Source organism: Vidua chalybeata, chromosome 2, assembly GCF_026979565.1.
Source record: "Vidua chalybeata isolate OUT-0048 chromosome 2, bVidCha1 merged haplotype, whole genome shotgun sequence".
NCBI lineage: Eukaryota > Metazoa > Chordata > Aves > Passeriformes > Viduidae > Vidua > Vidua chalybeata.
Window position 1 is genome coordinate 39,616,663 of NC_071531.1, and position 16,887 is coordinate 39,633,549.

General features: G+C 42.5%; 1 protein-coding gene across 7 annotated transcripts in view; it reads right to left on the reverse strand.

The window, feature by feature from the left end:
* Positions 1 to 16,887, reverse strand: part of FARP1 (FERM, ARH/RhoGEF and pleckstrin domain protein 1) — a 200,855-nt gene that overhangs the window by 16,765 nt on the left and 167,203 nt on the right. For 5 of the 7 annotated variants that reach the window (XM_053931770.1, XM_053931736.1, XM_053931746.1 and 2 more), the window contains exons 14-17: positions 14,832 to 15,022; positions 13,303 to 13,392; positions 10,979 to 11,112; positions 1,920 to 2,001 (exon numbers count right to left, since the gene is read on the reverse strand). In XM_053931770.1, coding sequence (XP_053787745.1) covers positions 1,920 to 2,001; positions 10,979 to 11,112; positions 13,303 to 13,392; positions 14,832 to 15,022 — 497 coding nt within the window. The remainder of the gene's footprint in view (positions 1 to 1,919; positions 2,002 to 10,978; positions 11,113 to 13,302; positions 13,393 to 14,831; positions 15,023 to 16,887) is intronic. The other 2 variants (XM_053931779.1, XM_053931763.1) reach the window with 1 other exon arrangement.

Genomic DNA, 16,887 nt, shown 5'->3' on the forward strand with positions numbered 1-16,887 from the left:
TTTTTTAACAATTTACACAGGGAATTAATTGTGTTTTGAAAAAGGTAAACTGGTTCTTCAGGATGTACAGAGCTCCCCTGAGCAGTCAGCTAAAGTTTTCCAGTAAATGGTAGAATATTAAATAGCAACAAAAAGAAACTGAATGCATAAATTGAATGGACTTGAGAAGAAATTCTGTCTTAATCTGAAGTTTGTGCTTTTTGACACATTTCCAGTCAACTCTCTCTCTCCTGTGATTTGTGACATGTTTACCAGAAACATACCTTCCCTAGAGCCAAGCTGCTTCCTCCACACACTGCATATTCGTTTTACAAGTCTGGAACTCAGGAAAAGACAAAGCAGACCCTCCAGGCTGCTACAGAGGCTACCCATTAATTACTTTTCTTAACTTCACTTTTCAGATCTTTTAACACGTCTCATGATAAATAAGTACAATTTTTACTAACTTTATTTCTGTTTCTTGTGCCATTCTTTTAAGTTAAACTAGCTTTTTTCTCTTTACTCCACCTATTAGTTGATCAGTGGTGGTGGATCACAAAGCAAATGAAGTAAAACCCTTTAATGGGAAGGGGCTGCCAGGTCTGTTACAGTAAGGACTGTACACTGCCTTCAGACTAGTGACCCAGAAGGACCTGCAGACAGCAAAGGACACACAATTTAAAGCTGCAAGATACCAATAGCAGAGACAAAGTCTGTCTGAAGCTCTCCGGTATTCTAAAAAACTGTTTGTGAAGAGCTGCATGCTTCTTGAGAGCAGAGATGGAGGTAGAAAAGTCCCCTCTACATTTCTTCCAATGCATGTGAATTACATCTTGAGGGGAAAAAGCAGTTCTTGGCTAAGTGCACTGCAGAGAGAGCAAGGCTGTCTTGTTGGTGACAGGGCTGTCTGTGTTGGGGATGGTAAATGGATCTTTCTGTGTTCCCTTTTTCTGATCTGCCGTATAATCGCTTGTGCGTCACTTTGCTTCTCCGCGTCTCACTCTGTCCTTTTGAAAGACAAACTGAGTCCTAACCAACATCTCGGGAGAGCTGTAATGATTAAACTGCCCTTTCCTCCAGCCAAGGACTCAAGGCTGCTCCATTTACTAACTGCAGAATGCCCAAGTGGCCATCCCCAAGGAAAGATTTATTGGAGAGTTTCAAAATGACTCGGAGATCCAAGTGCTGAAGGTGAAATGCCATGTTCTGCCCCACACTGACCTGGATGTGTAGATACATTACAGTAAGGTGAGCTTCCATCCACACTGTACAAATCTGTAGAGTTTTCACAGGCTCCTGTGCCTGCATTCCATGCTGTTTTCTCAGTAACACAGAGCACTGAGAATACTGCTCTGGCCAGACTAAGAACATTGCAAAGTCTTCCCAACATTACACCTAGATTTACGGTTCATACATGCATTTTTACTTCTAGTTTTAAAGGCACCAGAGGCAATTATACTCATGATTCAAAAACCTTTCACCTAACTTGGCACTGTAGTGCATAAATACAACTTTCCCAAGTCAAATCAATATCCAGCTTATGGTCACTAATCCTGCAATATCTTAACATGAATATTTGCATGAAAAAATCGGCACACTCAGCATCTGAACAGTCTCTTCAGCCACACAAATTCCAATGCTTTGCCTTCTTATTTGAAGGAAAAAAGAACTGGAAGTGAAATATTCCTGAACTTTTATGTTTGCTGCTTCTGTTTTTAGTAGAGTGGAGGAAAGGGACTTGATAATTTAAAATCAGCTTGTAGTTCTGAAATCCCAGGGAAATCCACCAAATGCTTGCTACGTCATCAAAGGAAACTTTCATAGGCTAAGCCTTAATTACAATTGGCAAAAACCAGCACAAGAGGCAACATCAGATGAAAATGAAAAGCATGCTGAACTTAATCTGTGTCAAAGCTTAGTAGTTATAGGATCATTCCTACCTTCATACTTTGAATGTTCTTCAGCATAACATCTCCGATTCTTTGGTAATCTCCTTTAATGTGGGCATTAGAGCGGCCTTCCCTGTCAGCAACAGAAATGCCACACACTTCAGTCATGCAATAAAACTGCATAATCACTTACAAGCACTGAAACTCAATAGCTCATTTCTTTTAAAATCCTGACCCCCATGCTCCTTCACTCATAAGCTTGTGAGGAATCTTCCTGACAGACATGTAATTCCCAGGTACAGTACACCCTTCACCCAGCCTGCCTTTCACTCCTAAAAACAGAGAGGACAGGCACTTAACAGAAGGATTAGACTTTTAAAGAAAATTGCTAGCAGTTTTGAACACACCAGAGAAGGTTGGAAATGGTTTGGGGGAAAAGAAGACATCAGAGTCCCATGAGAATATGTGACCTTAGAGCAGAAGGTTAATTCTGTTCAGATACAATGACTGAACCCCAGAACAGGACCTGGGGGGTGTTCTTCCTCTGAAGAGTCTTATGCTTGTGCAAGGGACAGTGGGGCCAAAAAAAAAAAAAAAATCCATCCAGCATCTGGCTTTGACTCATAAGTGTTACATACTGGCAGGAATTTCCATTCAGTATTTCACTTATGGTATTAGAAATGCAAAGTGCTGCCTCCTACCCAGCCAGCTGCACTTCGATGAGTGCAGCATTTGGAGCAACACTGCTCCTGATAAAAAAGATATTCCTGTATCTAAATCCATGTGTGAGACAGGCAAGGATACCACACTCTGAGTGAAACCAAACACGTGGTTTTTAAAAACACAGGGGGAAAAATCATGAAACTATAAGAACCTAACTGTTACAGATCTGTTCCAACAAAGCTATGCTTTCAAAAGAAATCGCTAGGAGTGTGTGGGGAAAAGCACTGTCCCCCTCCCCTTGCCAATTTTATCTTTCGACAAAGAGATTCCATTGATGAACAAGGGATTATTCCATGTTCATTTGAACAACACCCAGTTTCATAGACTGCCTTTAATAATTTCCCATTGTGTTAACTCTCACATGCCTATTTAGGCAAGGAAAAACAGTACTCATCAAGATTTTAAATGTTTTTTTTTCTGAACCCAAAGGTTACACTGGGGTAGGAAGTTGGGTTGTGTCAGTGGTAACTTTAATTACTATCATTGTTTTGCAAAAACATGATGTCGTATAAACACTGCCGTAGTCAAATCATGCCCAAGAAATATCTAAACTGAAAGTACAATTTCTGTCTTCAGGAAGCCTCTGTCTGTCAAATCATCTGCACTCTATGCTGTTCCTTAATTCTCCCTTCCCCCATGACATACCCATCCAGCAGCTCTCCCCACTGAGATTTCCTCTGACAGGTTGTAAATAAAACCTTCCAGCCACTAAAGCTCTGCTCCAAGTGGTGCATATCCAAGTGCCCCTGATTGAAAACCACAACCATTTGGAGTCCCAGGCAGCAGCCCCACACTGGCAGGAAGCAAGGGAAAGCCACCCTGCACCCATGAAGCCAGCATGCAGCATCCCCTCCCAAATGGTTCATGCTGGGCCTCTACACACAAGCTCAGAAGTGTCAAAGCCAGATGAAATTGTGCTGCTGCCAGCAATGGAATGGTATTCAGCAATTATCTCTATAAGAATTCTTGCTTTATGTGTTATTCTCTCATTCTCTGGCACTGCCTGGATCCTTTTTCATGTGTCTACATTTGATTTAATCTAATGGACTTTGGCAGTTTTGTACCTTTCTGAGTATGAAATATATAGTTATCTACTTACTGCCAAGATAAATATTAAGAACATCATTACAGACTGCTTTTTCTAAATAGACACTGCTTTTCTGATCTGAAGGCTACAATACAGATTGGCTAGAATACACAGTGCAAATGTCTTATGTACTAGCTGGCTACTTGGAAGCTGAGCCCAAGCCTACCAAAGTCACAGTGAGTGGTTCCAACAGCTAATAATTAATGGGGCTGTTCATGGAACAGTCAGGTCCTTATTTCCTAAAAGCTGACCCTCTTGAGCACCACCAGCACTGACTGATTGCACAGCATCTCACCACATCAGTCACACACATCAGGAATAGTCCCTCTTCACTGGCATTGGCCACAGACTTTTCGGGCTTTCCAAACTTGCTCTGCATCTTGGCAGACTGACAGAGACAGAGAGAAGGGGGTTCCCAGAAGAAACAGCCTCTCTCCAGCTGTTGGCTGAACAGTGAAGAGCTGAATGGTACCAGAGCCCTCAGCCCAAGCTGACAGAGATGACCTGTGCTGCACACAGATGCATCCTGCTGGAAGAAATAAACCCAGGTTTTTTTCTTAAGAGAAAATGTGATGGCTGCATATTGCTCCTTGTGCCAGTCACTCTTCTTGCTTTAGTTATTTATTTACAGGCAAATGAATTTCCCTTGCAACAGAGATGATTTTCCCACTGGGGAAGGTGCACAGGCATGTAGGCTGTGATGTGGACAGAGAGGCAGGGAAAGCTGAAACTGGGCATGAGGAAACATGACAGCTTCCTATCTGGCTCCTAAAACCCAACCTCCACTGTACCCCAGCTCCATGCTGGGACCCCAGAGCAAACCCCAAGCTACGCTGCCATCTTCCCCAGCTCCTCAACATGCAAATCCCAAGAAAATAAGAAGAAACACCAAGAAAAGAGCATCCAAATACAAAGAATATAAAAATAAAACCCAAACACACAACACATCAGATGATGTCTTACTGCTGCAACAGCCCAAAGCACAGGAGCAGAAAGAGAGTTCTTCCTGCAGTGTATGTTTTGAATAACAACACTCAGCTTGCTGAGAGGGAAGAAGCTGCTCATTTGTTGTGCATCAATGGCTAAATTGTTCTTCTTACTCCTTGTTTTCATGGGTCACTGTTTGAACATGGTATCTATCTCCCAGTGACAAGGGAAAAAACTTAGGGCCTAGGGTCTCACAGCTTTTCATCAGGAGCTGATTTATGATGCCCATCTCCACAGAAGATGTAGGAGCAGTTTTCCCCGAGCATAATGTGCCCTTACTCCACTGACATGGTGGGGGAGGTCTAAAGCTACTGAAAATCATGCTAAAAAATGAGGACATTATTCGTCATTATAAGATCATTTCCCATTTTTATCCAAGTAGTCCCTTCCTTTCTATAGCAATACAAGTGTACAATAGCAAGGAAAGAGAAGACTGGCTTACACCTGGTAAGAAATTCAGACACTACCTTATATATATATTACTCCAAACAGCTCTCAGCTTGATTTACAGGGATTACACAAGCAGCTCTGTCAGATTTTCGAATTACATGAAGTTCTTAGTGTATATAATTAAAAAAACAATAGAAAGAAATCTCAAGTCAGCCCATACCCTCGATCAGAAGAAACAGAAATTTAATAGGGATGGTGGAAAGGCAAAAAAGAAGAGAAAGATATCTCAGTAAAGATTTTTTTGAGGCAAACACAGAAGTTTTTGATTGCAGCCCTTGAATTGCAGCCAAAATAATAATAAAACAATTGTAACAAATTATATTTACAATATATGACCTTGTGTTACATGCTCAGGAACTCCCTCCTGGGAGCCATAGCTGGTTCTTTGACCACCTACACACTTTGAAGCTTTTTATGACTTTTATTAACTAAAGTTCTAATACTAAAAAATACCTTAAACACTCCCCATTACAACTGCCTTTTAAATAAGAGGCATGTTTTGTAATTGGAAAAGAAGAGCCAATAAAAGCAAACACCCCTTTCCTTGCTCACACCCTGCTTCTTACTGCCCTGCCTGCTCCAGCCGGCACTGCAGCCGGACTTTCAGCAGTGAGTTCTGCATGACAGCTCAGAGCCTAAGAAATGCACTGCTGAAGCCATCAGAGCTTCCCAGAGTCATACCAAGCCTTTGGAGGGTGTGCATACATTTAAAGACTTTGGGATGGCTACCCCTGTTGTGGGAGAAACCCAACCTACAGCAAACGTGCATCAGTAATGCCTTTAAACGGTAAGGGATCCGAGCAAGTAACACCACTGCATGAAAATGTGCTGCAAATGCAACAGCATTCCATATCTTGCTGTGGAACAGCCTCAGAGCTGACCCTGGGCATACCCTGCCAGGGGAGCCACAGAGACTGATGCAACATGGCTCTAACTCTGACTAACAGATCCTGGATGTGCTACTTCTCTCCCACCATTTCCAGTTAATTTGGGCGTAGCATAGTTCCAATCCCCAGAGGTACCCAAAAGTGACTTCAGCAATGAAAACTATCCTCTCAAAATCAAGCCCAGTGTGCTGACACCAAGCCCCTCTCAATGTCTTGTTCTCAGGAATCTGCAGTGCATAACTCAGAGGTTTGTACTGCTACACACACCTCATTTCTGTACACAGGACAAAGACACTTTTGAAAGTGCCCTCCTCGTGCCTCCTCAGCAGACATACAGAACCAGCTGAGCTGCCAGCACGCTGCTTTTGAGAAGGCAGATAAGGACTGCTGCCTTGTTTATATAAACTGTCTATCAGGCTGCTCTTCCTGAGCGCAAGTATTTCTTCTCAAACAAAAAATGGTTAATAAATCAACATTTGGCTCATCTTCCTACACCTCCCTGAGTGCTTTTTTATTAGAGGTTTTCAATTTTGCTTCCACAAATCCTGATTGCACCTTCTCCTTTCATATGCTAAGGTTAAGAACCCTTTTTTTTTGCAAATTGCCAGCCACACATTCCCATCTGGTAACACTGAGCAGCAGCTTTCCTCAGAAAGATCTGCAAGTCAAACTAGCAGCTTCCCTGGGAGAAGATGAGTCTGCCTGCACTTCCAGGAAGTACATAACACCTTTTTTTCCTAACACATGATAAGGCCCAAAACACAGATTTCTACTGCCTGATGTGGGCTTCCTTAGGCAGAAACAGCTATCCTGGCTTGCCCCAGTGTTGCTCTCTATGCTGCTCAGTGGTCAGAAAAGGGAGATACTTATGGTTCTCTATTTGCCAATTTCTGTCATCATTTAAAGAAATCAGTATGGAAACTTGCAATACATTTAATGGGGTGTGGAAAGATGAGCTCAATTCTTTTGGATGGAAAATGGTGCTTGTGGCCCAAATGTGGCCCAATGTTATTAAACAGCTGAGGTAAAAGAAGGAGTAGAACCTGACTTCTCAGATTCAACCACCCAGAAGCTGATGAAGTATGTCACTTCAGCACTCTGCCTGCACTGCCCACACCTCTTCCTCCTTGCCATAAAATCTCACGGGTCTTGGGAAACAGGAGCCAACCTAAAGTCACTGACATATGCCTCTCATATTTTCTCCCAGCAAAAAGGCTTGGGAACTCCTGGCCTTGCTGAGGAGTCCTGGCAGCCAGGGCCAGCATCTGGATGCCCAAGTGCCGGATGCAGCTCTTCTGGCACTTGCTCACTGAACATCCTGATGTGTGCTGTTCCCTCTCCTACCTGAGGCAGCTTCCTGCTCTTCTCCTCTTCTCTTCCCTTCCTGTGTGAGAGGGAAAAGCACCATGCCTGCCTGCATCCACCAAAGGTCATCCTTCCTCTCCTCAAACCACACGGCCTCCAGTGGGGTATTCCACTGGCTCCCAGGAACATGGGCAGTCTCCAGAGCTCAGCACAGTTGTGGCAACTGAGGAGATTCATGGGCTGCGTTACTGGCCCTGCAACAGCACAGGCAGGGCTGGAAACGTGGCCCAGAGCATGGTATCACTCATCTTAGGATGCTGTGCAATAAAACCACCAGGAATCTTCTCAGTTTCATGGCCAGAAAGAAACTCTGGCTGAAAAAAATGCACTGACTGCCTATATTCTGCAGCTAACTATTGGTGTCAGTATCAGTGTATGTCATATTTAAAAATATCACTAGACCCTGGACACTGAGACGTGCTGCTCTTAGGAAACGCAGCACCAAAGAGAAAAATGGGTGAACTGTGTAAAGAAACAGATCAGACCTGCCAGAATCTATAACCAGGTCAAAAGGATCCTGGCCCTTAAGATGTTCTGTAGCAAACAGCCTGCCCTTGACTGCAGATTCAAACACTTCAGAAGCCTTCAAGCAAGCCAGAAATGCTTTTTAATAATGTACACAACCTGAAGTTCCTCCAGCCGAAACTACTAAAAGTCTATGGATGTTTTAACAAATTAAAGGCATGGAGACATCTAACAATTGTTATGTGCAATCCCCCTGAGCCTTGTTCTCACCACAGCTCTTCTGCATCAGCAGCAGCTTCAATATGAGAGCAGGGAACGACCTCCTGTTAGATCTTCCAACATGCAGCATGAAGTTTGAAACAAACCTTAGAGAAGTGCACTGACATCTGTGTAGAGTGAGCAGGCTGAATTGCACTTTAAGTTGATAAAACTCAGCATCCTACTCACTAGGGGAACACAGAGGACTGGTTTCAGGAGGCTCTCTCTCTCTCACAAGCTCCCACAGCACATGTTGGTAGCTAGGGGTTTCCAGCAGCTTGATGAAGTCCACAACCCTTTCATTCAAAGGCCCTTTTTTTTGTAGGACACATCACCCTCTGACAAATGCAGAGCAAGCTCATATCTCAGGACAAGTGTCCCACCTTCCTCCTTCCATCCACCTGCCTGGAAATTTAAGAGATGACATGGAAGAGTCAGATTTAAATGAGCTGGCTTGAATCCTGCCCACACCTGTGCGCAGCTGTGCTCAGCCAGGCCCATGATTTGCTGGGCAGCTGGGAGCGACCTGCCCTGAGGTGGTGAACACAGCCAGAGCCCACTGCCTTAAAACTCCAGGGCAAAAGAGAGAGGTGCCATTCTGGCAGTGTGGATATTGAGCTAAGTGACCTTGACCATGCTGCTGAAGGAATTCCCTACCACATTGCCACCAGCTTCTTGTAGATGTTGAGGGGCTGTTTAATTAAACACTAATCTCTATAGGATAGAGTTTATTGCTTGTGGCTTATCTCTGCATCTGTGGCATTAGATAGAAACACCAACACCTCCAAAATAATACCTGTCAGCAAGTCTGCCTCCCTTCCCAAGGCACATATTCAAATCTTCCAGAAGTTTAACAACCATCACTGTCTACAACAGGGGTATTACACTAGGTGCATCCAGGCTGTTGGCTGCAAACTGAATGCAGGAACGTGGCTGCTTTTCTGTCAAGTGATTCAGAGCAGCCGACAGAGAAATCCACAGAGAAATCCCAGTGGCCTTACACTAACTGTGGAAGGACATGCAATAGCTGAGCTGACAAAATCAGAACGAGGTGCCCAGCTGGGACAAAGTTACCTCAGCAGAATATTTCTGAATAAATTTGGATTGCAAAGTAACTTTGTAGCAGATCAGCACTTTAAATCACAGTGCAGTTAAAATATGATATTACAAGCTTTAACCTGAGGTTTACCACCCTGTGAAACTTTATGGAGAAGCTGAAAAACAGTAGGTTTACTCAGCTCTAAAAGAAGCTAAATGAAAAGGAGAAACAAAATAAAACCAAGGAAAGTCTAGAAGCCTAAATACTCTGTCTTTCTTGTAACATAACTGGTCCTTACCTCCACTTACTACAATGTCACCTTTCCACAGCAGGCTGGTAGTGCAGCATCATCCAATTTTTGAAAAACATCATACCTGTACAGGAGGTTTGCATCCACCTCTAATGCCACCAGAAGGATAGAGGGGATACCTCTATTTCAACATGTGCCCAGGAGTCAGCACCCAGTGAGATTAGACTGGTCTGACAGAGAAAAGAACTTGGTCCTTACTAACTGCATAAATTTTCCTTTTCTCGCCACACACATTAACCCCAACTAGTTGGGGATTAACTCCAACTACTGTTAATCTTACATCAAGGTTGAAGAAACAATCACTATTTTATAACATCTTCTTGGAGTACCTGTAATAAATGCTGCTAAGTGCAATGCAATTAACACCAGTAGCAGCCCAATGAAAAAAAGAGCAATGCAAGCAGGGTGGCTGTGCAGCACATGTCTTAGGAGTAACTATGTTAGTTATATATAAATACATATACAAACTAGATATACATATATATATAAATAATTATATTAGGAGTCAGCCAAAATCCTGGGTGAGGATGTCAGCTCTAAGAGGCAGTACCACATTCCCCTCCTCCCAGAGAACACCTGCTAATTCTGCAACTGTGCAGGGTGGGTTTGGACAGCACTAGTCTGCAAAATGCTGTGCCCTCATTAAGTGATCTCAAGACATAACAAGAGTTAAACTCACACACTCTGAGACTGTGTTTTGTTTTTGTTTTGATTCATTAGTTAAAGGGGAACCTATCTTAATTAAACTGATTAACACCCATTAGGTCTGCCTGCCCTGCTTTCATGTGATTTTCATTGTCACTTTTCTAACTGAGAAGGAAAAGCTCAGCTCCTAGAACCAAAGTTACAAAAAATGCCTACACAGAACAAGACAATCTAGTCCAGACAAGTCTAATCAGAGAGAGTAGAAGGCTTCTGCTTATGCTCCTGCCTCTACTAAGATTTCAGTGGTCAAATGAATTAAGAGCCTTGCCAGGGAAGAATTATTCACTTCATAGCTATTTTGTAAAAATGTCATGTTTTACTGTCACTATTATGTTAAGAATAGATAATTTTCAAGCCCAGTGTCCTCTTCCATGACTCTGTCAATTTGTAAAGTGCACTGTAGACCCTGTGAGTGTCACAGCTGTGATGCTGCAGAATGAGAAGCTGCTCTGTGAAATCCTCCCAGCCTGTACCTATTTTGACAGAAACAGAACCTGGTCCTTCACCTCTGCCTCCTTATTACTGATAAGCCTTGCTTGCAGCATGTTCTTCAAAGGAGCTGCCATGTAGAAACACTGACATTTGGCAAGAGAAAGCTTCATCCAGAATTATGATCTCATTTGCATATGTCTGTAACTGAGATATCTGAACAACAGAGTTTGTCAAGTAAACATGAACAAAGCGTGATTCAATAAACCCTGTCTGTTAATAACCAACATCTGTGACTTTCACAAATTAAGCCCTACAGTAGATCACAAGGAGTTAGCAAAAAGGGAATGCAAGAATGCTAAACTGCATGAAAGAATACAGATAAATAACAATCAACAGTCTTACCACAGAGCAAGTCTCTGCTCAATTTCCTTGAGAAAACCAGTGTGAAATTTGTGCAAAGGTTCGAAGTTGGAGAAAATTAGATTTTTCAATGTTTCAGGCATGCAATCCTCTTTACTCGCTGCACTCTGAAACCACTACAAAGGAAAAAAGAAGCAAAATTATCAGTGGGTGGAATGCAGAAGGTATGATCATTTTCTGTCTTTATGTATCTAACCTAAATACTCCTAACAGTTAAGCCAGCAAGGATTGTATTTAGCTGGCACTAGGAACACAACCCAGACTATCCCTGACATTCCTGTGTGCTGAACTGGTGCTCTTATCAGAGATCAGACCCTGCACAGCTGAAAAAAGAGCTCCCTTCCCTTTTGCCATCACGGATCAAATCTTGAAAATTCTTTTCAAACCCAAACTGGTTAGTCAACACAAACTGAATTTGCAAACGCTGCAGGTGCAAGAGAAAGAGAATTACAATACTTGTAAACAATTCAGTAAAAGCAAAAAATATGCTCTGCATTTTTTTTTTTTTGCCAAGTTCCATCTGAAATGCCTTTGGCAGGAGTTGGTTCAGTAAGCACCCACGCCCATGTTGTTGTGTGCACACAGAGGACATCACTTTGCTAAGTGAGCAAGTGGAAGACACTTCTATCACAAAACTGGAGTGGCAGTGACAGGCACCATAAAGGCTGAAACAGGCTTCTCTTCAGTCTTGCTCCATATTCTCTTTATTTCACCCTAACAGACTATGGGTGACATAAAACCATAGGACTAGGGAGTGTGCCAAGGTAGTAATGCCTGTTATCTTCAACAGGATAACACTGCTCACTCTTTACTGCCCTGAGGGGCTCCAGCTATCTGTGGCTGACTTCCAGCAGTGCCTAGAAGGCTGTTGGGACCATAGAAGACTGTCAGAGCAGTCTTGCTTGACACTGCATCAGCTGGAGCTGAGCCAGAGCTGGGATAAAAAAGAGATCCCTCCCAAGCTTCCCTCCCCCCTGCTTTATCTCAGCACCAAGCACAACTGAAGTTGAAGCTCATCTACCAAGTCTCAAAATTCATGTACAGCAGTTGCCCTTTTTACAACTATGTTGGCTACTTGATCACTCTCAGTGGCCTCTTGGGCCAGTCATTTGTGGAGCACAGCTGATACAACTGTATGCTAACCATCAGGCCCATCCCTCATGGTGATCCAGCAAATTCAAATTTGCCTACTATAAGAGTGAAGGATGGGATGGAAAATGGGCTTTAGCTCTGAAGAGCTAAAACTTTTTGTTTCTGCTGCCACTGGGTGAAATACTAGATGAAAAAACCGTATCTGCTGTTGAGACTACAGCAATGACTGCAGAACTGTCCCAGAGAACCTGGCCTCTTCTTTCAGCAGGCCAGCTTCCCAAAAAGCAAGGGTAAGTAGCAGTGGGGCCACAGCTACCCTGCTGCCTGTAAAAACCATGCTATATTGGCTCTGTCTAAGCTGGGGTCTGATCAGCTGCATCTGTCACGTGGGGTCCTGGAACAGAGAAGAAGCTCAGTTTCAGAAAGTGTGTCCCTGGTTCCCAGCTGGTCCCAACACTCTCCCCCTGAAGCATGTCCTCCTTACCACAACACTCAACACAGGAGTGGGCAATGCACCTCACTGGGTGATTTAAGAGCTGAGGTGTCTGGAGCTGGCCAAAATGCCATGAAGGGGTTTGGATCCCCCAGTGCCATTTCACAGAAAAATGGTTGTTTCAGACCAGCTCTTGCATACATTATTCTCTGAAGTGAAACAAGACTGTTGCTGTGTGTGCAAAGATGGCAGCTATTTGCCTTGGTGACTTTAACAATCACACTCTGATCAGATGCTACAGATGAATGCCTCATTTAACACACAGTTTCACTTTCTGAAAAAATCAGAATCATTCAAATAGGTACTCTGCAATGTTTCATGTTAAATGGAGAGCACTTAATACAGTAGACAACATTTATATGTGCCCCTAAGGAGCTACTTTAGTTTTAAGAGAAGTCATTGAAAACCCACAGGCACTTTTAGTAATTATAACCACAAAGCATGAGAGCAAGAAAATATAACTGAAGTGTGTCCCAAGTTCCTCAACCTGATACAGTTTCTTAGTGCATGTTACTAACCACAGAGCAAACCTCTACTCTCTGATTCTTGTGTTACTTCCTCCCTGGAGGAGAACTGCCGTGCACCGCACAGAATAACTACAGTGCAGAATGTAAAAGCAGAATATAAAAACAGAGCAGCGAGGATGTTAAATGGAGCAGATGAAATACCACCCCTGCCCAGAGCTTCACGTGTTCTGTGAGTAAGGCTCAAGTAAACATACCGATGTGATGACTTCAAGGTCCTTCAGGTACGTTCGCTCTGTGGTCGCCACTTCTTTAGCAATGAAGTAAGCTTTCTCAGTTGGGAACCTCTGTAAAATGCAAGCACATTAAGTTTTCCTCTGCTTTTATGGAGAAAGAAACTGTAGATAATAAATCACAAAGAGAGTTACAAACCAGTGACCCTTGCTTGTGGTTATGCTGTGACTCATCCTTGAATGTTCCTAAGCCCTGAAGCCCTAAAAGCAACCCTTCCTTGCAAACACAAGAGAACAAGAACTTTCTCTGGGTTTTTGAGAGACTTCTTTTTCTGCCAAGACAATTTCTACTGCTTTGGGGTGCTGATGTTTCTTTCAGTTTGTTTCTAGAGCAGGACATGTGAAGTTCATGAAGAAATCCTTTGCAGGCTAAATGACCATTTAAACCAAGTGTTAAATTAGACAAAATGACAAAAAATTGTGTCTGATTATTGTAAGTTTTGTCATCAGAATGGTAATCCACGGGAAAAATACCTCCAAAAAAATTCAAACCTGTAAGTTTTTCTTGGCTGGACAACCTAATAGATTTTAGATTAGGTTACAGATCAAAAATTTCTTAATTCTGAAGAGCCAAAGGAACCCAGCTGATCTTCCTCTGTGTTGCTCAGGAAGCAAAAATTAAGGAAAAAAAAACAACCACAGATATTTTTCCTTCGTTTCCTCCCTGAAGACAAATGATGCAGTGCAAACACTGTGAATGCCCTGCAAAGGGAGTCTGTGTGGGCATTTTCCAGTCAGAATGCACCCCCACAGGAACCACCATCAGCTGGTGCACACAGTCACTGGCTGCTCTGTCTTGGACTGGCACAGAGAGTCCTGACTCTATTAACAGATCCTCGGATTTTCTTCTTCTCAAATTTCTTTCACGCATCTTGCTAACTATGCAGAGTGGGGAAAGACATCTTCCTTACGCAAACTCCCACTTCCCAGCAAAGCCACCAGAGTTTCTTTCTCCCTCCTGAGATGCTCTAAGATAAGGAGAAAAGACCAGCCACAAAAGGAAGCCCCTCTCACCCAGCAGCAGAGGAAGGATGAGCCAGCAGGCACCCAGAACTCCCTGGCTCAGGCAAACACTTTATCTTCAGAAATCAGTTTTGGATGACATGCTCCCTTATGGTTTTGCTGCAATGATGGGTCTGAGCCAAACACTCCCAGCTGAATGCTGCAAGTTGTGGCTCAAAGAGAGCATTTTCTACTCCCACAACCAGATGCTCCCAGTGGTGCTCCCAGCAGAGACAGACTGGAGAACCTGGGTTAGATACTCCCACACAGGCTCAACACTGTTCCTCCTCATTCTGTCACCTGGAAATTTTCTCTCCAGTAAGACAATGGAGCTGACTGTTTTGTTACAACAAACTACCAAACTCCACTCATTAAGATTTATAGGTGATCCCATCCAAACAAGCTCCTGAGGTTGCAACCAACAGGAATGACCCAGATTTATCACAACACATCAGAGAGAAGAGAGACAAGGCCAACTTCATTTGCCTTACTTTTCTTTTGACCTCTTCCTCATCATCAGCCCTGATGCATGACGGGTCATTCAGCAAAGGGCTGACCAAGGGAGATGACTGCTTGGCATCAGGGCTCAAGTTTGGAGATAAAGTCATATTTGCCACTGATGGTCCTCCTTGGGAATTGATGGAAAGCTCTGAAAGGTGAGGGCTGCCAGTCAGAGAACCTGCTAAGAAAAATGATAAAAGAGAAATCAGTTAGGACAAGCTTTCTCAAGAAAGTACCACAAGGAGTTACAATCTTAAATTGCAGCATGTGAAATTATGCTACAAGACATAGCCATCAGGGTCCTCAAACTAGCCCAAATGGCCCTGAAGTCAGAGGAACTGCATCCACTTGCTTTCACCATGGGACTGGTTAAGTGTCTTTCAGCTGATAAACCTGGCTGAAATTACTGTCTCTGAAGGGAAGGAATCAAGGCACAGATGACTGAGCTGCAGTTCTTTACCATGGGAGGGGTGAGGCACTAGAACAGCTTGCTCAGGGAAGCTGTGGCTGTCCCATCCGTGGCAGTGCTCAAGACCAGGCTGGATGAAGCTCTGAAGAACCTGGTCTAGTGAAAGGTGCTCCTGCCTGAGGCAGGGGGGTTGGAACTATCAGGTCTTTAAGATCCCTTCCAACCCAGGCCATTCTATGATCCTAAACAGTGACTTAATATAAAACATTTCATCATTTTAATCCACTCTATAGAAGAGAATAAGTACTACAATACAGTAATTGTTCCAGGAGTGCCATTCTTTCCAGCAAAGTAGAACTTCAAACACTCAAATCAGTACTTCATAGGGAACTACAGGACAAGTTAGTACAAATTTATCTAGTTGAGGTCTAGAGAAAAAGGATGACTATCTACAGAAGTGTTGCTGCTAAGATCAGTCAGATCTAACAGGAAGGGAGAAAACTACTAGTTCCCCAATTTCTACACACAACACGAGTATGCATATTATACCTTGTAAGTCTTTCCATGCTCCTCTGATTGTTTGGGATGGAAATGCTAGCATTACATTTACATAAGAAAAGCAATACTTTTAATGCACAAAGCATGACAATTTCAGATTTTCACAGATATAACATCCCATTTCATTTTGGATTAAAAATATTAAAGAATTAGACAATTAATTACACTTCCATGGATTCATATACGCTAGATTAAATTACTGAAATTAGCATTTTGTCTTCTGGAAGGCAGCCAGATTAATGACTGCACAGAAAGAAAGTTTGCCAAAAATGCCCAGTCTTCTCCCAGTTATCCCCTCCTCCATACATCTGACAATCTAAACCTGTTTTAGAAGAAGAATCTGTCATGTGGAAGAACATTTACAGTCTGTGCCATTTTGGCATCATACATTAAAATCCAACAAAAAAAAAATGTGACAAGCTCTCGACTACCACAGCTAACAGGCTGTCTAAGATGAAATGTAAAACACATACATCGCCATATATAATCAGGGTCAAATACAATTTACTATCATGTGATTATGTCCTCCCTAAATTATGATAGGTAAATGTTCCTGTTGCTAGAAAACCACAGCTGAGATACTCCAGTAAATATAATATAAAAGAAATATAATTAGGCCAGTAGTAGAACTTATTTATTTTCTGGAAGTACTCAAGCTTTATTGCTAGAACATGAATGTTTTCCAGTTCCAAACCAGTTCACGTTTATAAATCATTCCTTTGAAAAGAGAAGGAAAAAACAGCACAGTTATCAGTTTACGTAATCATGACAGTTATGTAGCCTATTAAAAATCAAAGTCAAAGCAGTATTTGTCTGAAATAAAGGTCTGTATTATTACAGCTAGAAAGGATTTACCAACAGTTTCACACTAAATCAATGTTCAGTGAAATTTGAGAAAATGCCACAGCTTATTACACAAATGTCAATTTTATTGACACTAGCACACAACTGTATACAGTATTTTCCAAAGAAATGGAATTCATCATTGAGAAATAGTGAAACAGATTAATAGCAAGGTTGTAAGGTTAAAAGTACTTAACTACATTACAAAAGACATAAGAAAAGTGATATCATCTCAA